The sequence below is a fragment of the Numenius arquata genome, chromosome 27 (genome assembly GCF_964106895.1).
Source record: "Numenius arquata chromosome 27, bNumArq3.hap1.1, whole genome shotgun sequence".
In the NCBI taxonomy this organism is placed as follows: domain Eukaryota; kingdom Metazoa; phylum Chordata; class Aves; order Charadriiformes; family Scolopacidae; genus Numenius; species Numenius arquata.
The window spans coordinates 2,061,859-2,086,613 of NC_133602.1; the positions used below are offsets into that span (position 1 = coordinate 2,061,859).

At 58.2% G+C, this 24,755-nt stretch overlaps 4 protein-coding genes across 6 annotated transcripts in view; 2 read left to right on the plus strand and 2 right to left on the minus strand.

Moving 5' to 3' along the window:
* The first annotated feature begins 399 nt into the window (after positions 1–399).
* PMF1 (polyamine modulated factor 1) lies at positions 400–4,217 on the plus strand. The gene is made up of 5 exons (XM_074164563.1): positions 400–563; positions 656–761; positions 1,405–1,505; positions 2,248–2,443; positions 2,820–4,217. Exons 1-5 carry the CDS (start codon positions 415–417, stop codon positions 2,871–2,873), a joined length of 606 nt encoding a protein of 201 aa, XP_074020664.1. The 5' UTR covers positions 400–414; the 3' UTR covers positions 2,874–4,217.
* Positions 4,218–5,836: 1,619 nt separating this feature from the next.
* On the plus strand, positions 5,837–6,749 carry BGLAP (bone gamma-carboxyglutamate protein). The gene is made up of 4 exons (XM_074164615.1): positions 5,837–5,948; positions 6,253–6,297; positions 6,386–6,452; positions 6,611–6,749. Exons 1-4 carry the CDS (start codon positions 5,888–5,890, stop codon positions 6,747–6,749), a joined length of 312 nt encoding a protein of 103 aa, XP_074020716.1. The 5' UTR covers positions 5,837–5,887.
* Positions 6,750–8,833: 2,084 nt separating this feature from the next.
* Positions 8,834–11,177, minus strand: PAQR6 (progestin and adipoQ receptor family member 6). The gene is made up of 7 exons (XM_074164409.1): positions 11,127–11,177; positions 10,777–10,904; positions 10,244–10,449; positions 9,776–9,902; positions 9,469–9,565; positions 9,232–9,376; positions 8,834–9,117 (listed from the first exon to the last, which is right to left on the minus strand). The coding sequence occupies exons 1-7, from the start codon at positions 11,175–11,177 to the stop codon at positions 8,834–8,836; spliced, it is 1,038 nt and encodes a 345-aa protein (XP_074020510.1).
* A 7,424-nt stretch (positions 11,178–18,601) lies between these two features.
* The window catches only part of SMG5 (SMG5 nonsense mediated mRNA decay factor), a 29,238-nt gene continuing 23,084 nt past the window's right edge, over positions 18,602–24,755 (minus strand). For 2 of the 3 annotated variants that reach the window (XM_074164426.1, XM_074164427.1), the window contains 9 exons: positions 24,599–24,674; positions 23,258–23,433; positions 22,091–22,249; positions 21,812–21,871; positions 20,843–21,002; positions 20,377–20,467; positions 19,677–19,751; positions 19,205–19,343; positions 18,602–18,825 (listed from right to left, as the gene is read on the minus strand). In XM_074164426.1, the coding sequence (XP_074020527.1) occupies positions 18,742–18,825; positions 19,205–19,343; positions 19,677–19,751; positions 20,377–20,467; positions 20,843–21,002; positions 21,812–21,871; positions 22,091–22,249; positions 23,258–23,433; positions 24,599–24,674 (1,020 nt within the window). In that variant the 3' untranslated portion in view covers positions 18,602–18,741. The remainder of the gene's footprint in view (positions 18,826–19,204; positions 19,344–19,676; positions 19,752–20,376; positions 20,468–20,842; positions 21,003–21,811; positions 21,872–22,090; positions 22,250–23,257; positions 23,434–24,598; positions 24,675–24,755) is intronic. The other variant, XM_074164429.1, reaches the window with a different exon arrangement.

Sequence of the window (24,755 nt, forward strand, 5' to 3'; positions counted from 1 at the left end):
ATAGGACTCAGCCCCTGAGTGCACTTGGGTGGGGGTCTCAGTAGGGGGACGGTTTATCACACTTATCGCTCTGCTTCAGGTTCTAGCTTGCTCTTTCCTGCCGTGACGCGGTGGAGGAAGTATTTCAGCCCCTTGCGATTTTTATTACTTTTGGGTTTTTTGAGGCTGAAGCCCTTCTGCCCCCCCCCCCCCCCCCCCCCGCCGGCGCTGAGCTGCGGGGCCACGCCCCTTGGCGAGCGAGGCTCCGCCCCCTTAGGCCGAGGCCACGCCTCCCCACTGACAGAGAGGCGGGGGCGCGCCTTCCCGCGTGCGCACTCGGAAGGGGCGGGCCCCGCGCAGCCATCCAATGGGCGCGGCGCGGCGCCGTGGCGGCAGCCAATCAGCGGTGGCGGCGGGCTCGGCGAGCGGCGAAAGATGGCGGCGGGGAGCGGCGCTGAGGAGGAGGCGGCGGCAGCCGCCGTGGGCGGCGATGGCGGCCCGCTCGCACCGGCGGCGCCGGGCCGTGCCCAGGTCTTCGCCGCCGTGGTAGACACCTTCCTGGAGAAGCTGGTGGCAGCCGGGAGGTGAGGCGGGAGCGGGGTCGGGCTCCGGTGGGGTCGGGGCCTGGGCGGGCCCCGCCGCGGGGAGGCCTAACCCTGCCCCTCCCGCTTTGCAGCTACCAGAGGTTCGCCAGCTGCTACCGCTGCTTCTACAAACTGCAGCCCGAGATGACCAGGAGCATTTACGATCAGTTCGTGTCCCAGCTGCAGACATCTATCAAGGTGAAGGGGGTGGCGGGGCTGTGCCGTCCCCGGAGGGGTTGCGAGCCCTCGGTGTAAGGCACTGAACGTCTTCATGTTACGGGTGGAAAATACATTTACTGAATGGCGAAACCAGAAATTCGAGGCTGCTCCCCAGAGATTCTCCGAGGCTCTTTGGCTTCCCCAGAAAGAGACGTAAAATTATAGAATCACTTAATCATAGAATCCCAGGTGTGAAGGGACCTCAAGGAGCAGAAGCACGGTGTAGACAGGGTGGCCCAGCACCCTGCCCAGCTGAATCCTAAAAGTGTCCAGTGATGGGGAATCCACCACTTGCCTTTGGCTGGAAAAGACCCTTAAGATCATCAAGTCCAACCGTAAACCTCACACTGCCAAGTCCACCACGAAACCATGTCCCTAAGTACCATGTCTACCTGCCCATGGCAGGGGGGTTGGAACTCGATGATCTTTAAGGTCCCTTCCAACTCTTGACTATTCTATGATTCTAGATCCTTTAAACATCTCCCGGGATGGGGACTCAATACCTAGTGATTCCCAGGGTGTAGCCTTCATCCAGGGAAAAGTGAGGGCTCACAAGCGGAACGATGCCCGTGTCAGTTCAGTTTGGCTCCTGCTGAATCCCCATGGTGTCCTTCCTTCCCAGGAGGAGATCCAGGAGGTGAAGGATGAAGGGAACCTGGAGGTGCTCTTTAATTCACTGGATAAGATCGTGGAGGAGGCAAAGAACCAGGAAGAGCCTGCGTGGTATGGAATAGTCTGGTGGGGAGTGGGTGTGTGTGGAGGGATGTTACTTCAAGGGCAGAAGTCAGTTCCCTTGTGATGTTTGGGCCGTGTTGATGTACCCTGTAGCATTGTGCTGCAAGGGCATTTTTTAAATTTTATGTTGAGATCAACATCAGTGTGTCTAAAACACCTGAAAATAAGGGCTTTTGGTGCTTTTCTATGTCACTTATCTACGTGTGTGCTTCCTCAGTGCAAGGAGGAGGTTAGTGCTGCTGGGACCGGCGGGGAGGTAAACTCAATTCTGAATAATTCAAAAGGCTGCGGGTGTGTTTTAGACCCAACTCCTGCTCCAGTAATAGAGCTCACATCAACGCATCTCCTTGGGGTTCCTTGCTGAGGGTCTCAGCAAGCACTGGAAGTTGTACCCGCTGCCTTTTGATCGCCCTAACTGTGGACTGGATCTTTTTATCAAAAGCATCATCACAGTTTCTTGGTTCTGTGTCTGGGGAAGCTGATTACATCCCACCTGCCTCCAGGCCTCGACTAACGGTGGGGTTTTGGGCAGGTCTCCTCTCCTTCCTTCATCCGTGGCGTTAGGGAGCTCCAGTGGGGCTTTAGCTGTCCTCGAGCATCCAGAGGTAAATTGCGGGAGTTGATGAGCTGATCCGTCGCGGCAGCAGCTCAGCTCTTAATCGAGGTGCGTGAGACTAATTGCCGTGCCAGGTCATTGCTCCGTGGTTGCCTTACCTCTCTTTGCTGGCAGGCGTCCCAGCGGGATCCCGGAGGAAGACGTCCGCAGCGCGATGGTGCCGTATCTCCTCAAGCACCGGTCGTACCTGCGCAAAGTCCTGAAGGAGAAGGAGGAAGAGAACAGGAAGGTGGCGGAGTCTGTGCTGGCGGGGAGGGATAAGATTGCGGAGCTGCAGCAGCTGATAGAAGCTCGCAAACACACCTGGCAGGTAAAAATAACCAATAAACAACCAAAAAAACCCTTCATTTTGCAGCATCAGCCCAAAAGAAATGCTATTTTGGGGCTTGACTGGCAAATGGCTGCACTGTTTAAGCCCTCCGCTTATCAAAGACCTCACCAGGAGCCAAGTGCTGCTGAAACCAGCCTGGGAGGTCTGGGAGTTTCCACTGGAGCTCCTGGATGGTTTCCCAGTGTGTGGGGTAGGATGTTTCTGTGGGTGAATGGGAGATTTTGGGGGGGTTTATTGTGTACTTGCTGGGGACGGCGACGTATGTTACGCCGTGTTTCATATCAGCCTGGTTTTGTGTCCCGAATGCTGGAGAGAAGCGCTTTGCCGGGTTCAGTGGTGGTTGTTTTCCTTCCAGGCAATTAGTAAAGAGCAACGAGAACTCATCATGATGTTCAAGGAGCCCCAGTGAGGACGCGGGGGGGTGATTTGCGTGTCTCAGGGCGGGGAGTTTATCCTCCTCTCAGCGCGTCAGGAAGTGGGACTCTGTGCATGATTACACCACACAGACTCGCCTTCGCCTTGTCAGGCCAGGAGAAACCTGCAGCGGGACTGAAAAGCTGCCGGACTTGGACAATTTGATCAAAGTTTGGGAAGAAATAAAAAAAAAAAAAAAACTCATCAGGCTCTTTGGAAATAGATGCCAGTTTCCTATCCCCTGCTCAGCTCAACAGGGAGGAGAATCCTACAGAGCCTGTCTGTGCATTCCCTCGCTGCTTTAGCGCTGTCACACGCCTGATTCCAGCTTGCTAAAGCCAAATTTGTGGCCTTGAAGGTATTTCAGATGTGCTTTAGAGGAAAACTGGTGCCTTGAGCCCAGCGGCTGGGCTGTGACAGGAGGGAGGAGCCGGGGAGCTGTGGCACACGGAGCCCACAGGTGGGTAAATGCCACCGTGGCGTTTTGTGGGGTGCAAATGGCCACGTTGGGGTTTTTTTGCTTTGTTTTTGCAGTGTTTGTTTTCACTATCCATGTTTTTAAACAGTTTTCCACCTGTGAGCCATCAGAACAGATATGTCAGTGGCTGCTTTATCACATCAAGTTCCTTGTTGCCGTTTATTCCCTTTTTCCAGTTATTTTCCAACCCTGCTCCCTCCCGGCAGATACACTGATGGCACTTCTCCGAGTGTGAATGTTCCGGTGCTCTGCCCTTGGCGTGTGCGGAGACGAGCAGGGGTTAGGATGGCCCTGGTGGGCACGTGGTGAAGGGATTTAATGTTTTTCCCGTGAAACCCCCATGTTGACTCCTGGAACCAAACTGGGATTGGTGTTACCCATCTGGAGTTGTTCTTTGCCATCTCATGGGAAGTTTTCCGGACGGGGAAGCGGGAACTCCCTGGAGTCTGCCGGGGCGTTAGCGAAGCCCTAAATATGAGGTGTGTCTTCAAAACGAAGAAAAGATCCTTCCCCTGGGCTGGGCCGATAACGAGGAGAGTCTTTTCTGAGCCCGACAAGGACCGATGGCGAGTCTGTTTCCGACAGACACCAGATCCACCAGCAGGTTCTCTGGTCGCCTCCCATCCCCTGCGGCTGCGAGTGCATCCCGTCCCGTCCCGAGGAGGGGCCGTGCCCTCGGTGGTGGGGAAACACAAATTGGGAGAACAATGGTGGCAATTTCCACCCCAGCACAGGCCTCTGGTTTTAATTAGAGGCAGCCGGAGCCTGCGATTGACTGACTTAGGCATATTTTCCTTCTGTCGTAAACAAGCCTTCCCTCGCTGCATTATAATCTAAATAAATTGGAGCTGTTGTTCCCCCAGCCTTGGCTCCCGCTGCGCTGGCTTGGCCCGTGTAGGCTGTAGTTTATGGGTTTGTTTGACAAAGGCTCTGGCTTCAGCGTTTCTCTCCTCCTCCGCCCCAAAGCCTCCGGTTCCGCTTTTCAAGACAGGGCTGGAATTTAGAGGATCGGAACGTCTGGAAGAGTGGTCAGGATCCCAAAGAGGAATGTCACCCCACGTGGCCCTGGGAGCCCCCCTCTGCTCTGAGCCCTCCTGGAGTCCACCAGGAGCAAACTCGGGAGGTGGGTGAGGACCCGGAGCGCTGCCGGGGCCTTGGGGAGAGTTGGGAGTCGAAGGATGGAGGAACTGGAGATCCTCCTTCTCCAGCTGGTCCGCTCCCCTTCACCTCTGCCCGGTGCCTGAACCACACCAGAAGCACAATTGTTCTTCTTTCAAAGTCCTGTTTTGGGGTTTGAAGAGGTTCTGGACCTTGCTGAGGTCCTGTTTCTGGGAACGGGCACTGGCACACAACATCTCCCATGGGATGAGGCAGAGCAGAGCCAAGTGGAGCCCGAGGGCAAGGTGCCTGCTCGCCCTCCTGGGTCACAGCAGTCAGTCCTGGCGAGGGGCTGTGATGGTGATGCCACCAACAGAGCATGTGTTGGTCCCCGGGGCAAAATTGGCCAACAAATCCCTGTTGGCCCTGAGCAGAGGAAAAAAACCCAGGTTTTGGCAGGAAAGAGGCTCCCACAGGCTGAGAGAGTTGGGGGGATTCAGCCTGGAGAAGAGAAGGCTCCGGGGAGACCTTGGAGCCCCTTCCAGTCCCTAAAGGGGCTCCAGGAAAGCTGGGGGGGGGACTCTTGATGAGGGAGGGGAGCGATGGGACGAGGGGGAAGGGTTTTAAGCTGAAAAAGGAGAGATTTAGGTTAGATATTGGGAAGTTCTTTGCTGTGAGGGTGGTGAGAGCCTGGCCCAGGTTGCCCAGAGAAGCTGTGGCTGCCCCATCCCTGGAGGGGTTCAAGGCCAGGTTGGAGGGGGCTTGGAGCAACCTGGTCTGGTGGGAGGTGTCCCTGCCCAGGGCAGGAGTGAGGGGACTGGATGGTCTTTGAGGTCCCTTCCCACCCAAACCATTCTGTGATTCTTTATACTTAAAGAGACCACCTCTGTCCAGAGAAACTCCCAGGTGAAGAGCTAAGGTGGGAAAAGGCTGGAAGAAGCCACTGGCAATTGGAGAAACCGAGGCCTGGACAGATGAGTTTGGAACTGGGTGATCTTTAAGGTCCCTTCCAACCCAACCCATTCCATGATTCTGTGACACTCTGCCAGTGTGGCAGGAACCCTGCCGGGATCCAGCAGTGGGAGGTGGGACAATGACTGGGGAGTGGAGCGGGGAGTCCCACCGGTGCCCCGTCTCCCGTCCCAGTTGGGGACTGGTTGCTGCCAGGTTGCCAGGGCTGGCCCCACCAGCAAATCTCCACTGGCCCAGGGCTGCGTTTCCCTCCCTGTGGGCTCTGGCCGGTCACGGGGGAACCGAGTTCACCCCAAACCACAATTGCCGCCTGTGCTGGCGGCTCCCGGCCCCGGCGGATGTGCTGGAAATAGCCCCGACGGGGCCACGGGGCCCCTCCTTGACTGGTCACGGTGGTCACGGAGCCCTATAAAGGCGCTCGGGGAGCAGGGGCTGCACCCAGCGCAGCGCAGAGAGGCACCATGAAGCCCCTCGTCCTGATGACCCTCCTGGCCCTCCTCACCCTCGGCCTCTGCCGCAGAGGTAGGGGGTGCCCGGGGGGGGCGCACAGGGACGGGGTCTGGGGGGGACCATGCCCAGGGAAGGGCTCTGTGTCAGCTGGAGGGGGCCAGGGGCTCGGAGGGAGATTTGCCATGGGGTGGAGGGTGTAGGGCTGGAGCAGGAGGATGGGGGTGTCCCTTTGCCAGCTTGGGGAGGTCTGGGTGAGGGGTCGGAGCAGGGGGGTGGGATGGGAGCCCCGAAAGGTGGAGTGGGGTGAGGAGGACCCTGCGTGGGGTCATCCCGAGCCCCCACCCGTCTGCCCTGACCGCTCCGTGCCATCCCTCAGCCGCCGACCGCTCCAGCAGTGCCGACGACTCGCCCAGCTCCGAAGGTGAGTGTCTGCGCCCGGATTTGTCCCTGGGGACAGGGATGGGGACCCCCAGCCTTCCCTGACCCCCCCCCTCACCGTGTCCCCACAGCCTTCGTCTCCAGACGCGCCAGCGCCGAGGTTGTGCAGAGGCACAAGAGGAACTACATCTATGACAGGTAGCGCTTTGACCCCCCTTGTGCCAGGGACCCCCCGGGTGACACCGCGGGGGCCACGTGTTCCCCACCCCAACGTGTGCAGTGAAATCCTGTTTTCGGGCCCCTCCCCGGGGCCAGGGACCCTCCGCCATCCCCTGTGTCCCCTCCTCTGTTCCCAGCGGCGTCTACGGGGCCGGTGCCGTGCGGGATCCGCTGGAGGCCAAGCGCGAGGTGTGTGAGGTGAACCCCGACTGCGACGAGCTGGCCGACCACATCGGCTTCCAGGAGGCCTATCGGCGCTTCTACGGCCCCGTGTAGCCGCCCCCAAACCGTGGGTCTGAACTCTGACCCCCCGGGATCCCCCCCCCCACACCCCTTTCTCTCAACCGCAAAGAAATAAAGGCAGAAATGGTGTCACCAGCTCCTTCCTCGTCTGAGGGGGTGGGACGGGTGTGAAACCGCAGCAGAAGGACCCTGTGATGACCACCCCCACCCCAGTTTCTTCCTCCCTCTCCCAGCAACCGAAGGCTGCGGGGCAGAGTGGTGGCCGTCACCATCCCCTGCCGGTCCCTGCCAGTGATGAGCCCAGCACCTGCCCTGCTGTTACTGCAGTTTAATTTGAAGCTGTTTGTCCAAAGCGTGGGGTTACTGGGGGACAGTGGGGCCCCCCCCATGGGCCTCAGAGCCCTTCCCAGCCGCCGGGATTCCTCGGCAAAACACCGGTTCATTAAGGCTAGGGTGGGGGGAAATGGGGGGAGATGGGGGCCCGAGTCCTGGGCGTGGGGCTGTGCCTGGCCACGGCCATGGCATCCCATCCCATCCCATCCCATCCCATCCCATCCCATCCCATCCCCATCCCCATCCCCATCCCATCCCATCCCATCCCATCCCCATCCCCATCCCATCCCATCCCATCCCATCCCATCCCATCCCATCCCTTCCGACACACACCCACCCCCCCACACACACACCCCCCTGGGGGCTGCCGAGCTCTTGTCTCTCTTATCCCCCACCCAAACCACCTGCAATGTCACTGCTGGGTCCCCACGCAGGGTGACACCTCCCCTGCCCCAAATTCACCTCCCGGGGTCCCACACCACAGGACCCCTGGCCCTCTCTGGGGACACTGGGGCCAGCTCCATGCCAGACCCTGACCCCGCTGCCACCGAGCACGGCCTCCGCCGGCCCCCTGCGCCCCCAGCTCCAGCCCAAAGCCCTTCATTCTGCCACCAGCCCCGGCCCCCGCAGCCCTCAGCTGTCCCCGGGCACCAGTGCCTGACGCTGAGCCATGGCCGTGCTGCAGCAGGGACACGCACACCAGCGTCAGAGCCGTGCACGCTTGTGTGACAGCCGTGCACACTGCAGTGAGGACACGAACGCTGTGCTAGAGCCGTGCACGCTGCAGCAGGGACATGCATGTTGTGTTCATAGAACCATAGAATGGTTTGGGTGGGAAGGGACCTTAAAGACCATCCAGTCCCCACCCCTGCCCTGGGCAGGGACACCTCCCACCAGCCCAGGTTGCTCCAAGCCCCCTCCAACCTGGCCTTGAACCCCTCCAGGGATGGGGCAGCCACAGCTTCTCTGGGCAACCTGGGCCAGGCTCTCACCACCCTCACAGCAAAGAACTTCTGCCCCACAGCTCAGCTCAATCTCCCCTCTTGCAGCTTAAAACCCTTCCCCCTCGTCCCATCGCTCCCCTCCCTCATCAAGAGTCGTCCCCCCCCTCCCCCCAGCTTTCCTGGAGCCCCTTTAGGGACTGGAAGGGGCTCCACGGTCTCCCCGGAGCCTTCTCTTCTCCAGGCTGAACCCCCCCAACTCTCTCAGCCCCCCCTCCCAGCAGAGGGGCTCCAGCCCTCCCAGCATCTCTGGGGCCGCCGCTGGACTTGTTCCAACAGATGTCGAAGCTGTGCACGCTGTGTCACGGCCGCGCACACCACAGTGGACACACACAGATTGTGTCAGAGCCTTGCACAGCCCACCAGCCCCACCAGTACTGCCACGCTGTGACAATCCTGGCTACAGGCACATTCTCTCACGCACAGACAGACAGGGGTCCCCAGGGTTAATGCTCTGAGCCTGCTGGGAAACGGGCCGGTGGTCCATGGACTTGGGGGTCCCACGCTCTGGGGCTGAGGCCTCCACAGGGGGCTGCTACATGGGTTAGGTCAGTGTAAGTGCCCCCCGTGCAGTGATGAGTACCATTAGCCATGTTTAAAAGGTGGGGAAACTGAGGCACGGGGCTGCAGAGGGACCAGGGCAGGAGGGGGACACACACCCCTCATCTTATGACACCCCACAGCAGGACCCAGGCATCTGAGCCCCTCTTCTCCCCATACTTGGAGGATGGGAGAGATCTGGGGGTGCACAGCCCCTGCATCCTGGCCACTTGCCCCGCGGTGTCATTGGTCCCTCCAGCACCCGGCCTCGCTGGGGATGCTCGGGGGGACACTCGGGGGGACTCCTGAGCTGCCAGGCGCCCGGGCCAAGGCTGCGGTGAAGGCACCGATGATGGCAGCGTTGCCCAAAAGGGCCAGTCCAGCGGTGCCAAAGGTGCCAGGGAGCCCCGGGACGGGCAGGTGGCCCCGTAGCCAGCCCCGGCGGGAGCGCGCGTCGCAGAGAACGGCCTCCAGCTGGAAGTGGGTGCCCAGCACGGCGCAGATGTGGAAGAGCTGGTGGCTGTGTCCTGCCCGGGGCGAGAAGCCAACGTCACCCCTGGGTGCCGGGGCCCCTCGCCCAGCTTTGGGGTGCAGGGGACTGGAGCCCCGGCACTGGGGGGCACTGGGAGGCTGCTGCTCACCGATGTAGTCGAAGCGGCCGGGCGCCAGGCGCTCGGGAAGGTGGGAGGTGAAGAGGAAGCCGGTGAGAAGTGCGAAGAGGAGGTGATAGCAGTAACCGGCCACGGCGTCGCTCCAGGGGCTGTTACTCCAGAAACAGAAGAGGAGCTGTGGGGAGGGAGGGGGTGAGCAACCAGGGGGGATAAACACCCCTGCGACCCCCGTGGTGGTGGCACCCGCCCCCTGACACCCCACCTTACCCGGCAGAAGAGTGGGATGTTATCGTAGAGAAAGGGATAGACGAAAGCCGCCGTCCGCAGCACCTTGCTCAGCCGGGGACGCTCCAGCTCAGGGAAGCTGTGAAGAGGGAACGGGGGGGGGGGGGGGGACACACAGATCCCTGTTGGCCCCCACAGCCAGGACCCTGCGAGCACCTTGGCTTTGGGCCTGAGCAGGGACATCCCCCCCCCCGAGATGCTCCGTGGGACCCTAGAGCTGAGAAGGAGGAATCCTCCAGCCCCAGTTTCCCTCCAGCTGCAGCGCTGGAGGTTTTACCCCCACACCCACCGGGAGTAGCAGGAGAGGCCGGTGCAGACGAAGGAGTTCAAAGTGGCCGCAGGGACAAAGTAACGGTGCCAAACGCCGCTGACCCACTGGTCCGGCATCGCGTAGGCCCCGTAGGCAAAAGCACAGCCTGCAAGAGAGATGCAACATCAGGGGGCAGTGGTTGCCTGTCCCTGTCCCTGTCCCCATCCCCATCTCCAGCCTTTGTCCTTATCCCCATCTCCGTCCACTCCTCATCCCCATCCCTGTCCCTATCGCCACACCTCCATCCCCTCCTCATCCCCTCCTCATCCCCATCCTGTCCCCATCCCCTCCTCATCCCCATCCTGTCCCCATCCCCACCTCAGCCCCATCCTGTCTCCATCCCTGGCCCCATCTCCACGCTTGTCTCTGTCCTGATTCCCATGTCCATCCTTCCGTCATTCCCAGCCTTGTCCCCATCCCCGTGCCGGTCCCTCGGCCACGGCTCACCCAGGCTGTAGAGGCTGAGGGCTCCGTAGTCGCAGAAGTAGCAGAGGTGGCGGGCACGGGCCGACATGGAGCTGAAGGTGTGGGCACAGCTGGAGGCGAAGGGGTAGAGGCAGACGAGCAGCAGGTAGATGAGCAGGGGCCAGTGGTAGGGATCGCGGCACAAGTCCAGGGAGGAGGAGAGCACCAGGAAGCGCCACACGAAATACCTGTGGGCGCAGGAGATACTGGGGTGAGCTCCATCCCTGTCTCCATCCACATCTCCAGCCTTTCTTTGTCCCCATTTCCAATTCCACCACCTCTTCATCCCCATGCTTGTCCCCATCACTGTCCCCATCTCCACACTTCCATCCCCATCTCATCCCCATCCTTGTCCCCATCTCCACACCTGTCTCTGTCCCCATTCCCACCTCCATCCTTCCATCATTCCCATCCTTGTCCCTGTCCCCACACCCATCTCCATCCCCATCCCCGTCTCTATCCTGTATCCCCACGGCCATTCCTATCCACGGCCTCATCTCTGTCCCTGTCCCCACCAGGTCGGCAGGAAGTGTGTCCAGATGTTGACTGTCTCATTAGTCATCTGGAAGGAGCTGAGGACGCAGTCGAGTGCTGAGCTCTTGGGATGCCGGTACCCTGACATGATCCCATCCTCCCAGAAGATCTGTGGGGACAGTGGGGTTGGTCAGGGGACACACCAGGGGGGAGTGGGGCAGCCCCAGAGCCTCGTGATGGGTAGGGGAACTGAGGCAGGATGGGCTGGGAGTGTCTCACCAGCTGAAGCAAGGTTGGGTGAGGAGACCAGGTGATTTTTCCACCTTGGATGAGGGAAGTGGGGGGGGAGAAACCTGGGGGCAGAGCCCCACCATCACCCGGCCACACGTACCCGAGGCACCTGATGGACCCTGAAGATCTGCGGCAGCTTTATCGTCAGCATGGTGGCACCGAGGTGCTCGGGGCTAGAAGTGTCGGGGCACCTGGCCACAGCCCATGTCCTGCAGAGATGGGACGGAGCCCGCTGGGTGACAGGGCTGGGGGTGCAGGAGCCAGGACAGCCACCCCCTGGGTTGGCTCTCGGCTTGGGTCAACAGCTTCTTCCAGGGATGCCACCAGCAAAGCCTGCTCTCCCTTTGCCTCTTCCAGATGAGCCACAGCAGGAGGAGGGGGTGTCTAAGCAGGATCAGGCCCCCCAGGATGGCAGCGAAGAGCCAGATCCTGCCCTTGTCCCCTGCCCCACCTCATCCTCCCTCCCCGTGGAGGCTCCTGACCCTATTTACCTGCTCTGGGGATGTCCCTGGTCTTAGGACCAGGCCACCACGGAGGGGTAAAAGCCCCATGGACACCCTGAACCCCCTCCCCACCCCCCAACACCGGTGTTACGCAGGGACTGGGATGAAGCAGGACACTGAACTCAGCGGATGGGGAAACTGAGGCACGGCACGGGGAAAGCAGCCCAGCAGCACGGGAGGGGAGTTGTGAATGTCTCCACCAACCACCCCCCAGCCCAAAACTCACCCGGTGGTTTAGAAGGGGGGCAGAAAAAGGAAAAAAAAAATAAATAAAACAACAACAAAACAACCCAAAAGAGTCGGAGACACCCCCCACCCCCCCCCGCGCGGGGCTGGCGAGGGGCACTGGTGGGACGGTGGGTGATGCTGTGCTGGGAGCCCCCTCCTCCCCACCGGGGGTGTCGTGTCCCGTCCCCCCCCCCCCCCCCCCCCCCCGGCCGCTCGCTGCCCTTCTCCCCGGCCACGGCTGCGCTGCGGCAGCGGGGACCGGCCGAGGGTGTCCCCCTCCTCCCCGGCCGAGGGTGTCCCCCCCCCGTCCCCGGCAGCGCCCGCCCGTTGGCGAAGGGGCAGCCGCGGCCTCTGCGGGGGCTCAAAGGGGGCTTTGTGCCGGACACGCCGCCTGCTGTGGCTGAAATCCTCCCCCCCCCCAAATGCCAGACTTCGGGGGGTTTTGCCCCCCCTTTTGCTGCCGGGGGGGGGTGGGGGGGGGGCACAGGCACCTCCATCGCTGGAGGGACCACTGGAAAGTGGCTCCGGGCATCGGATTTAAATGCCGAGGAGCCGGGAGCGCCGGGGCGGGCGATGGAGCCGGACCCGCAGCGAACACCCACCGGGTTACGCCGGGGGGGGGGGGTCCCACGAGGAGACCTGGGATGATGGCGAAGGGTGGGAAAAAGCAAAACGAAGTCTGGGGAGAACCCTCCCGACTGACCTGCCCGCGTCCCGCCGGCTGGAGGTGGCCCGGGCTCGGTCCGTGGCAGCCGGTGCCCGCGGGGGCGGCCGGGGCCGGACGCAGGCGCCGGTCGGGGGGTGGGGGGGTTGAGCCGGGAGCGGAACCGGCGCTTTCAGAGCCCCCTCTTTGGGGATTTCTTCCCCCCCCCCGCTCTTGCCCCCCTCCCCGCCTTGCCCCCTTCCCCGGGCTGGGCTGCTGGAGCCGGGCACAGCGCAGGGACCCCCCCAGTGCCCCGGGACGAGCGGGTCGCATCCTCCGCACTGGGGGGGGGGGGGGGGGGGGGGGGCAGAGCCGCACTCGGGGCTCCTGCCCTTCTCCGCTGGCAGGGGGGCGGCGGGGGGGGGGGCTCTGGGGTTTCCGTGCCTCCAAAGGGACCTGCCGTATCTGGGCAGGGACGCAGCCCCCGGAGCTGAAACCCCCTCCTAAAGAACCTGGATGAAGCCCAGCGAACCCCGGGTTCGGGGGAGGGAAACTGGGGGGGCAGCGGAGGCGCAAGAAGGGGGGCGGGGGGGGGAGGAAAGGCTGGAGACGGGGATGCTCCCGGGGTTTTTCCAAGGATTCGGCACCCCAGTGAGCAGGACACGAGTCCCGGCCCCCGACCGGCGTTTTAAGGCTTTTATCCCGCTTCAACTCCGGACCCACAGCCGTGGGGCAGCCCCGGCACCGACACCCCCGCCCGCACCGACCGGAGGCGGCGGCTCGGAGCTCGTTACCGGGGCGGGGGGGGGGGGCCTTGGCACAGCCCCGCGGAGCCGGGAGCGGCGTTTCCAGCCCCTCGGAGGGGACGGAGCCGGCGGTGACAGGTCCCCCTTTGTGCCGGGGCGTTGGGACGCGGGGCACGTCCCGCCCCGCGGGAAGGGGTCGCCCCCCGGCTCCCTCCCCCCTCCGCCGCCTCAAAAGACGGATTCGCCTTTTCGCAGCCCCCCCCCCCCTTCCCCCCCCCCGCCTCTCCCACTGCTGGCACCATCCAAAGAACGGGAGGAGAGGAAATTATCCTGCTCCCGGCTCCGCGCGTCCCACAAAAAGCAGCTTTGCTGTGAGTGAATGCAGGGAACGGAAGAATTTTCTCCCCCCCCCCCCCCCCCGTTATAAACCACCCCCCTCCAGCTTCCCCCTCCGCGGGCTGCCCAGCTCTGCCCCGACACCTCTTAAAGGCACCTCGAATTAACACTTAAAAAAGTCACGCATTGTTAAAAATATATCCTTTCCAACCTCCTCCCCCCTTTAAAGCCAAGCCGAGAGAGAGGTCACCCCATAAACCACCAGTTCTTTTTGCTCATCACAGCGGTGCTGGGAGGGGGATGCTCCCGTGGGCAGCACCGGGGGAGGTTTAGGATGGATATCGGGAAAAATTTCTTCATGGAAAGGGTTGTCAGACGTTGGCAGAGGCTGCCCAGGGCAGTGGTGGAGTCGCCATCCCTGGAGGGATTTCAAAGCCGGGCAGACGTGGTGCTGAGGGACACGGGTCAGGGGGGGTTTGGGCAGGGTTGGGTTGATGGTTGGACTCCATGATCTGAAAGGTCCCTCCCAACCTCGACCACTCTCCGATTCTAGGCCGAATCCTGGCAAAAGGACCAAGTCATCCCGACCCACAAAGGCAGGGAGCAAAGGGACGAAGGGAACGCTGGTCCTGCTTAGAGGGACAAGGAAGGGCCCCAACCATATTTCACCCCATCAACTCCAAAGCAAACCAAGGTTACGCCTTCCTTCACCCCGCTCCAGTAACATCCCAAGGGGCTGAGGGGAAAAGTTGCCTTTTTTTTTTTTTTCTGAAAAGCAAAAAGTGCAGGTTTGAGGGTGGATTCTCATATAAAACTGTACCCATCTCTGGAGCTGCGCGGGGGACACCCGGGCAGGGAATCACCACAGAACGAGGGGTACAAACATCTTGTATTTTATTAAGCCAGTCGATGTGTTCGGATCACAGTCGAGACGCGCCGTGAGAGCCCCCCCGCGCTGCCCCTTGTCCCAGCCGGGCCCCCCCCAGCCACCCCCTTGTCCCCCGGCAAGAGCGACCCGTCACAAATCCCCAGGCTGGGTTTGTTTGTGCAAAAGGAGGAGGTGGGGAGAGGAGATTGTCCCTCGCCCCAAACCCAGCCACGCTCCCCTCCCTGCCAGAGACGGCGGCAGCGACTCGGGGACCCGGGGCCAACCCTCCTGCCCTTTCCCCATTGTCCCCACCCCAGGCTCTGCCCCAGCCCGACTGGCCAGCTCTGCGAGACATCAAGGGGGAAAAAAATAAAAAATAAAATCTAAGATGCAAAGGGAAAAGCCGAGGCGCTGCAGGCGGCATCCAGCCCAGCAGGGAAGGGAGCAGAAGGAAGAGGCCCTTGGCATGGCCCGTGAAACCGCTGAGCGGCTCGACCAGCACGACCGTGTCCAGCATGGCACGGGGACAGCCCCGGTGCCACCTCCCCAGGACACCCAGCGAGCCTCAGCCACCGCAAACCCGTGCTCTCCCCGCCTGGTGTCACCCCATAAACTTCCAAGAGCTCAACATGGTGGTAACGAAAAGAAAAATACCAAAACCAAGGAACACACAAAAACACGTTAAAAACAATGCTTTCGGCCCACAAGATTGTTTTCCTTCGTGTTCTCCTTCCCCAGCAGAGCAGGCGCCATGGGACGAGCTGGGACAGAATGAGCAGAGCAGAAGGGCTGGCTCTCGCCCGCTCTCGAGGCGTGGGGTGAAATCGCCATGGGGGGCTCGCAGGACACCCCACCCAGCGCTGGGGACCCCCGGGCAGAGCAGAACCCCAGGGGACGCACAGCCCCACCATCCACCTTCAAGTTGCCTTTAGCCCTGGAGAACCGCCCAGCAGCGGCCACCAGCACAACGGGGGAAGGACCTGGCTCCCACATCTGGCTCCCGGGCTGGGACTGGGATGTGACCCACCAAACTGGGGCAAACTGGCACAGGACCACGGGCGCAGGGGGTCTGTATTGATTGATACCCAGGGAGGAGACTCCAACCCATGGCGAGTGCTGGGGCTGGGGCAGAGAAGCGCCTGCCTTCACCCCCATCTTAAAAGACCTCAAGTTGCTCCTCCATCAGGAGGCCACAACTCGTCCCCTGCTCCGAGGCCGCTCTGCAGCCACGCTCTTCTGCAGCTGCGGAGCCTCCCTCTTTTCCAGCTCGGGGTGTCTCTTACTGGGGACGCACATCCCAAAAAAACCCCACAAATTACCCCAAAAACCCCCCAGTTGCACATTCTGGGGAGAAGTGGGGTGGCATGAGGAGCTCTCAGGTGCCTTATTTAAAAGGTCACTGTCCCTCCCCACTGAGCCCAGAGCTATGGTGTCCTGAAAAGTGCCAGGGGGCAGTTTAGGGTCCCTGGTGAAGGGCCAGGCCCTTTTCCTTCTCTCCAGGTGTGCAAATCTTCAGGGAAACATCAAAACAAGCCCTCAGGAGCCCAGGGCAGCTGCTCAGGGAGGATTACGAGCAGAGTAAGGCAACAGCTTTGCTGCCCTTCAGGAAGAAGCCTCTGAGCTCCCCGTGTGGCCCCTGGGGGGGCGGAGGGGGGGGGGAACAACACCTTCCTACAGAAAAGCCAAGTTTATTTACTTTTGTTGTTAAACTGCCTCCTGCGTCCAGCCCAAACAAGCCCCGGTTCTGACTGGGGACACGGAGGGACTGCCCTTGGACTTGCTGCCACCCTGCTCAGCGACAGCACCCACCCCATCTGCTGCCCAGGAGGGAGCTGCAGACCCTTCCCTGTGCTTTGCGGCAAGAGGTGGATGGTTTTCTTCAGCAGCAGGGGAAAAAAAAATAAATAAAAAGCAGAGCCCACCATCCCTCCCTCTCTCCCTCCCTCCCTCCCCCTGCGTCTGGCTCCATGGAACGAGGAGGGTACTTCACCACTCTCAAGCCAAGGGAGGGGCAGAAGCGGAGGTGGCTCTGCCATCCACCACATCGCTGTGGTTCACACACCAGGGGACAAATCCCACACAGCGATTCTCTTTTCCTTCCCCACCCCATCGAACAAAAATAACGAGCTGGACAAACAAATGACTTCAAATAAACACACCGGTAGCGCTGGAGGGAAGAGTGACCGATGAGGTTCACGGCCCAGCTCAGATCTCTAACAACACCCAAGACGAGCCAGAGTCTTGGAGCTGCCCTTCTGTTTCCTTGGCGTAGCCTAGAAAAGCACCGCGAGTTTCAGGAGAAGCTGCAAAAGGAAAAAGCCGTAGGGAAACCCTGTCCTTCCGCCCCCTCCACCCGCCGTTCGGCCCCGAGGAGCGGGGCTGGAACTCCCCGCTCGGCATTTCCCTGCTGTGCTCCAGCCTGCCTGCTGCACCCAACGGGAACTGCAAGAGAAATGAATCCTCAGGGACTTGTGCTGGTTGGGTTTGTTGGTTTTTTTTAAAGTTTTTACCTGAAAACAAATCCTGCCGCTCCAGTACAATGCGTCATGCTGGGAAGTCTGCACAGATGGGAGTACGGCACTTGCCTTTCCGTGTTATGCCCCTTTTGTAGCAGCTTCTGGGCTGGCCCTGTGTGAGGAAACACGCAAAGGTAGAAGACTAGTGGTTTTGACTTGCATAGCTGCTGTGAGTTCACGTGGATGGAGACATCTGTTTCTTGAGTACGCTGACGCAGGATGAACTACAAAGAGACCGTTCAGCCTGTTTCCCACCGCTCTGCTGTCCCGGAAGCAACCCGTTTCTTCATTTCCAGCACCGGCATGTGACAGGAGGACATCAGACACAGGTTGCTCGAGATGCCGTCAGGATGGAGGCCTGAAAGCTCCCTCGCAGGTCACACGGGGAATTAGCTCTTCCAGCATCCGTCCAGGTCACGTCATCCCTTCTGTTTCGGGATGCTAAAAGCACTGAATGGTCTGTGAGCCGAGTCCCGGGCGGTGGCGGTCACTGCGCTGCCTTCGCCTGCCCCGGAGGGACGCAGGGATGGGGGATACAAACACTCGAGTTCTGCCACCCTCTCTAGCACGGCACAGCAGCAGCGGGGCGTCAGACAACCAGCAGAAGAGATAATGGCTTCGAGATCCTCCTTCCTCCTCCACACCTCATTGCAAAATTGAGAGAGGAAAAAAAAAAATAAAAGGGAAAAAAGAACATAAAAAGAAAACAAAAAAGAAGAGGCATTGGGTCCTTCGGCGATGTCTGCTCCATCCCAGGGTCCTCAAGCCAAGTGGCTGAGCCTTAGCAGTGTTTAAATCCCACACGGCTCTTCCCTCTCTTCCAGCAGCTCTGCCGGATTCCACTCCTTGTCCCCAAGGCCTAGTGGTGGGAGCAGGGAAGCGGAAGGGTCGGGGGAAGGAGGGCAGAGCCCTTTTTGCCTCTCCGGAGCAGCGTGGCCCGTGCCGTCGCTCAGGACGTGTGGAGCTGGTGAGGAGAGCAGGGACGTGCCCTTCAGACTGCTCTCTCCTCGCAGTCCCTTCGCACTAAGCCTGCTCCGTGGGGGACGGGGAAAGGAAATAAATATGCTTGTTCAAGGAAAAAAAAAAAAAAAAAATTATATTAAGAGCTTTCCCCCCCTTTTAAATAGCATAATTGTTTCCTTTTCTCTCTGACATCAGAAGAGTATCCAGAACCCCAGAGGAACTCCACTTTTTCTTTTTTTTTTTCTTTTTAATATTATTTATATATATAAAAACTAAGAATCAAAAGGAAAAAAAAAAACCCTTGAAAAATAATTCAAAGGAGGGGGGGGAAGAAAAAAAAGAAAAAAAAAAAAAAAAAGAAAACTGTCTGCTTTCCTGTCACCAGATTGCCAAACAAGAGCTAAACACTCTTTGGATCTTCTTTCCCAAGCGTAGGAGGGCTCCATTTCTGCTGCGCTGGTTTGGTTTCGTTAAAGTCAAGTCCGCGCTTTAGCAGCCGCCTGCCCGTGTCGGGTATTTCGGCTGCCGGAGCAAGCGTCTGGGGGGGAACGGGGCGGGGGGAATGACTGCCCATCTCTCGCCCATCTCTGCCGACTGGGAGAAGGGCAGAGCTCGGCCTCGGCCACACCGAGGTGCCTCTCTCTTCTCAGAGCAGTTGGCGCCGTCGGAGATGTACAGGCGTCTGGTCGGGATACGGATGGAGGGTGTCCGTGTGCGTGCCCAAATTGGAATATGTTTTTTCTGGGTTGTTTTTTTTTGTATTTTTTTTTTTGGTAGATTATTTTTTCTTATTGTTGCTGCTGCTGCTTCTTCGTGTCTAAGTGTCGCCTGGATTTTTGTTTCCTTCGTTCAGACGCTGCACGTTCCGAGAGGGGGAGAGAAAGGTACACCAACCCGATGCCTTTCTGAACATCAGCCCATCTCTTTCCACTGCTTGTAGAACTCCAGAACGTTTTTGATTTCTACGCTGGCGTTGGCGGCTGCCTGGATGGCAGACTGCAAGCAAACACACACAAAACAGGGTGTATTTTTTTTTCCTTGCCCTGTCAAAAACCGCCCTTCCCAACCTGGAGATGCTCAGGCAGAGTTTGCTGTGGCTAAAAGACCCAATTCTCCTTTGTGCCAAAGCCACCTCTGTCACAAGGGGCTTGCGAATGACTTCTCCCGCCTCCCCCAGGACGCTTCGCACCACAAAAGCATGAAAAATCAAGGGGCCTTCAAGGAAATAGGACCCATGATTTATAAACTAAATTTGGGAAATCCAGGACAGTTATTACCCAAGGCAGAAAACATGAAAAAAAAAAGAATTCTCTTGCCAGTCAACCAGATTTTGAGCTTGCCAGGAAGCAGAAAGGCTCAGCCAAGAGCCGCTGACCTGCATGGGCGCTGAGAACACGCTTGGGTCCTCCAGCTGGAAGCCTGTGATGATGGTGACCATTCCGGTGGTGTCGTCCTCTCCGCTCCCCTGGGACACCGTCAGCTGTTTGCAACTGTCCAGTATTTTATAGAGATTCCTGCCACACACACAGGCGCAAGAAAAGAGAATCAGAGGGGAAAAGTCAGAGGGAAAACCTCCTGTTTGTGCAAACGGTTTCATATATGAAACACATGGAAGGCGGGAGTGTTTCTCTGTTGCCCGTTGGGGGTTTTTCTGAGACCCTTCTTAGCACCAGGTGTTTGGTGCTATGCGAGACGGATGCTCTAACGCTCTCTCTAGGGAATTCTATAATTACTCACATACAGCACCAAATCAAGCCGCATGACAGGTCCCAGTGCGAACAACCCCTCCCCAAAGTCACCTTCCTGCTGGGAGCCGGGCTCAGACACTTCCAGATGCTGTATCTTACCAGGCATCTAAATCTTGCCTCTTCAATTTATGCCTCTCAAAGCTCCTCCCGACATCTTTCTGGCAACGGATGTACCTGAGGGAAGATCAGAGTCACTGAGCTCTCACAAAGACCATCACGCAGAGGAGTCAATGCCCTACAGCAGGGTCTGCCAGGTGCTGCAGGACCCTTTCGCAGTGCTGCCTTTTATCAACCAAAATAATAATAATAAATGAATTCCTTTAGGTCACCTCCCATCTCACCCCCATCGCTGCGTGCGGTTCCCAGTATCACACGTGTTTCAAAGCCCACCAGCCCCGATACAGGCCCTGAAGATGCAGTTTGTCCTCACAGCAGCACAGCGGTTTGTTCTTCTGCAGCCAGCCCGGGCAGTAAAGCCATACGGCTCTTCCAGCACCCGCATCGCATCAGTGCAAGGTACCGCTCAGTTTTATACATCCATAAAGAGATGCAGCTCCCTCCGTTCCTCAGAAGCAGCGACATTTCATGTCTGAGCAGCAGCTGCAAGCGCATGTGGAGAACCAGCTGCCAAATCTGTTACTTCGGCACCTTCCCTCTCGCCAAGCACATTCCTGAGGCCTTTGCCCCCTCCTCATGCTGCTCCAGGGGATGCACAGCAGGATGCTCCTGCCATCGACATCATCTTCCACCCCAAAATAACACCCGTCCCAAAAGGCAGGACAAATCGCACCACTCTCACCTGTTTCCCTTTTTAAATTCTGCCTCCAGATACCGGATGCTGTCCCGAGCACCTGCGTTCTCCTTTTTCAGGAAGTCTAAGCCATCGATCACTAACAGGGGGAAAAAAAAAAAAAAAAGAAGGAAAAACATCTGGTTTACAGCTCTGCTGCCGCAAACTAATCCAGATGCGTCAAGAATTCCTCATCCCACCGAAGTGTCTCTGATGGACGGCAGCAGTGGCTGCCACGGAAGGCAGAGGGTGAACAGGGCCTCTCTCCTTGCAGCTGTGTTAGATGGTAGATTCCAAACATGGGCCACACATAAAACAGGTCCCAAAAGCGACACGTGGAAAGAGTTTTTCCAGCTGAAGTAAAGGACTACAGCAGGAGGAGGGAACGCCGCCACCCTGGCCCCCAGGGCTTGCTCTCTAGCACGGAGGGGCTGAGGGGAAGGCAGGCTCGGTGACTGAGGAGGAGCCCCCGTACCTGTTCGAGGGATGATGATTATGAACCTCCCGCTGGTGGCCAGCTGCTTGATGACAGCCAGGTGCTGGCAGAGGGCCTGGGTATCAGGGACAAGGTAAGGAGACATGGCTGACTGCGCTTTGGGCTGCTGGAGACTTCCCTCCAGCTGAGAAACCTCCAGCTGAAAAAAAAAAACACGCGAGCAGAGACACTTGTTTCACATTAATGCTGAAAGAAACCATTAAACAGGGCAAGATTCACCCTGCGAAGCTCCACCAAGCCCTGCCACCCTCCCAGCAGAGGAAGGATGCAACCAGGAGGTCAGAGGGAGGCGATTGTCCCACTCTGCGCTGCACTGGTGCAGCCCCACCTCGAGTTCTGGGTGCAGTTTTGGGCACCTCAACACAAGGACACCAAACCATTCAAGCGTGACCAGAGGAGGGTGACCGAGATGGTGAAAGGTCTTGAGGGCAAGATTTATGAGGAAGGGCTAAGGTCACTTGGTTTGTTTAGTTTGGGGAAGAGAAGGCTGAGGGATGCCCTCATCACCCCTCAAAGTCTACACCTTCCTCAAGGGGGGCAGTGGAGTGGGAGGTGCTGATCTCCTCTCTCTGGTGACCAGCGATAGGACACAGGGAAATGGGATAAAGTGGCAGGAGGGGAAGTTCAGATTGGCCATGAGGAAAAGGTTCTTCACTGAGAAGGTGGTGGGTTCCTGGAAGAGGCTCCCCAGGAAGTGCTCACGGCTCCAGGCCTGTCAGGGCTCACGGAGCGTCTGGACGACGCTCTCAGGCACACAGTTTAGTTTCAGGTAGCCCTGGAGGAGCAGGGAGTTGGACTCCATGAGTTTTAGGAGTCCCTTCCAACTCAAGATGTTCTGTAATTCTGTCTTTGCAGAACAGACGCTGCCTCTGTACCCCTTCCCTCCCTCGTTTCAGCCGTTTCAGCCACTGCCCCGCCAGTTTTCAGGCCGGAACCAGCATCTCCTACCTGCAGTCGAAGCTGAGCCATATCTCTCATGAGCCTGTTCCGACGAGCTTCCTCCGCAGCCTGGTTACAGAAACAAACTTCCATATCAGTTAGCAGGAAACACACGGGCTGACACTACCCCGTGCTTCCAGAAACAGGGTGAAAAGGGGACACCTGAGCAGCTTTAGGGAGCAAAACCTTCATCTCCCAACAAAGAGCTGCGATTATAGTCACAATCTAACGGTAATCTAGAGGAAATTGTGCCAAGTACAGATAATTAGCCCGCCTCTGCCAACTCACCATGTGAAACTGGGCCTGGGCCTGGTGCAGAAGGTTGTCCTGCTCTGCCTGGGCTATGCTGATGAAGATCCCGAGCTCCGAGTTGAACTGCAGGATGCTGCCTTGCAAGTGGGTAATGAAGTGGCCAAAGCTCCGAATGCAGCAAATCCGAACCACAGACTGCAAAGAAGCAGACAGGCAATCACCAGCCGCGTCTCCCCAGGCGGGCTGTGGCCAGCTCTCACCCTGCAGCTCACGCTCTCGGAAATGGCTATTAAAAAATCCAAAGGAAACATTTCTGATGGAAACAGGCTTCTGAAGACAGAAACCGCAAGAGAGGGCTGCAGGAAAGCCTACAGTTGGCCAGAAAGCGTAGAAGTGTTTGCAGTTTGGGCTTCCCCAAGTCAAGAAGACCTCAGAGAACATCAGCAGGCTCTCCCCCATATATCCCTGCTCAAGGCTCAGCAGTGGGAAAAGGAATCAAATAAAACAACAATTTTGGGGCAGGCGCTTGGCTACTGAGCGCAGGCAGCAGAAGGTGAGCTGCCATGGGGCGTGAGACTGCTGCACTTGATGCCACCTCAACTTGATGCCACCTCAACAGCCGGACTGCGATCGAACAAACACGTGTCCCATGGCACACGTCAGCAGCGTACTCAAATCCAGGGAGAAGGTGTTAACGTGTTCCCCTCTCCAAAGGGAGCAGACGGGTCTCACAAGGCAAGACAGAAGTAACGATTGGGTTTTTCTGTGCACCTCCACTACCCAGAAACCATGACCTTGGCCCTCCGGGCGTGGGAACACAGAGAGAAGTGCTCCACAAGGGCACAGAGAGCCACCTGAAGAGAGATTTCACCGACTTTGGCATTTGCTAGAGAAGGATCACGGAAGTATCCTGCAGCTCCAACCAAATTCCCTTCATTCAAGGCAGAGACAACTCTTCTGCCCAGACAGGGAGGTCAACGTGTGACTCTGCTCCCTTTCATGATGGCTCCGACAGGGGAGGGAGGGCAAGTTTTTGAGCACTGATTTTTAGATACAGATGATAAACTGCAGCAACCACCAGTAACTCAGACTCAAAAATTTGCATCAGTTTGGGGTCTTTTTTGGCAAGAAAGAACTAGATCATCACCTGCCCAACTAAAAGGCTGCACCTTGTGCCGAGATTCGGGATTTACCCTGACTCACCTCCTCCACTGCTGAGAAAATGGGCCGGTCCTGCTCGAAGTTAAACCTCCTGTGTGCGTTTTTCAGAGGGGGAAGATTTCGCAGGGCCACATCTTCCGGGAGCAGCAAGTTGGCCTTCAGGTCTGGGAGCTCAGCACCGCTCAGAATATCCTTGACTTCGTTACAGAGGGCCAGCCCTGCAGAGGACGGAGGGGAAGCACAGGGGATGGCGACTTAAAAACTGACATGGGGACAAAGAGGAAAACTGCTTTAAGGCACACAGTTTAATGATCAGGGGCAGAGGTTTTAAATTACACGTGTATTGTGAGCGTGTGTTGAAGGAGGAACAAAAAGGCCACCCACAACATAAAGAGTAACTGTCCCAAACAGCCTGCTGAGGCGCAGCACTTCAGAAAATCTGTAGTTTGGAGGGTTACCTTTGGGTTAGCTTTTCTTTTGTTCCAATAGACAAGCAACTCAAATTATGCTCCTCAAGAACCATGGGGATTCTTCAAGCTGAGGTACATGTGTTTGACAGGCTGAGAGAGTTGGGGTTGTTCAGCCTGGAGAAGAGAAGGCTCCAGGGAGACCTTATAACAGCCTTCCAGTACCTGAAGGGGGCTACAGGAGAGATGGGGAGGGACTCTTGATCAGGGAGTGGAGCGACAGGACGAGGGGTAATGGTTTTAAATTGAAAGAGGGGAGATTTAGATTAGATACTAGAAAGAAATTCTTTGCTGTGAGGATGGTGAGAGCCTGGCCCAGGTTGCCCAGAGAAGTAGTTGTGGCTGCCCCATTCCTGAAGGTGTTAAAAGACCAGGTTGGACGGGGCTTGGAGCAACCTGGTCTGGTGGGAGGTGTCCCTGCCCAGGGCAGGGGGGTTGGAATTCCATGATCTTCAAGGTCCCTTCCAACCCAAACCATTCTATGGTTCTATGATCACGAGCACTTGAAGCTTCAAAACTCTTTTCCACGATTGCCACGTGTCATGGTTTGGGCCAGACTGGCCACTGCGACGAATGACAGATGTTCTCCTCATTCTCAAAATCGTACCCTTCCTTGTAGTCTTGAGACTTAATTGCAACCACGTTGGCCACGCAGGACTTCACGCAGAGAGGTGCGAGTGTTCCAGTATATTGTCAACCATATATAATGGATTAATAGAGCTAAAGTCTATGGGGCAGTATTTAACTGGAACGGTGTTTAAACACAAAAACAACACATGCATGATGTCGCTTCCTGTCGTGCCTACAAGCAAACTGCTACCGGCCAATCTCTCACCCCGGCATCTCTCACACCCCATGGAAATCCCTGGTGACTGGACTTGCCCAGGCATTGCACTGCCACTTCCTCCTCCAGTACCTGATTCCTGCAGGTCCGCAGCAGAAGGCAGAAGGTTCAGGAGCACAGACAGCCTGTTCCACAGGCTCTGAGAGCTCTGCAGGAACAGAACACAAAAGGCCACAGAAAACGTCAAGACAGATGTATGCGATAACCAGGCTGCTTGGGCTTTCCAGCA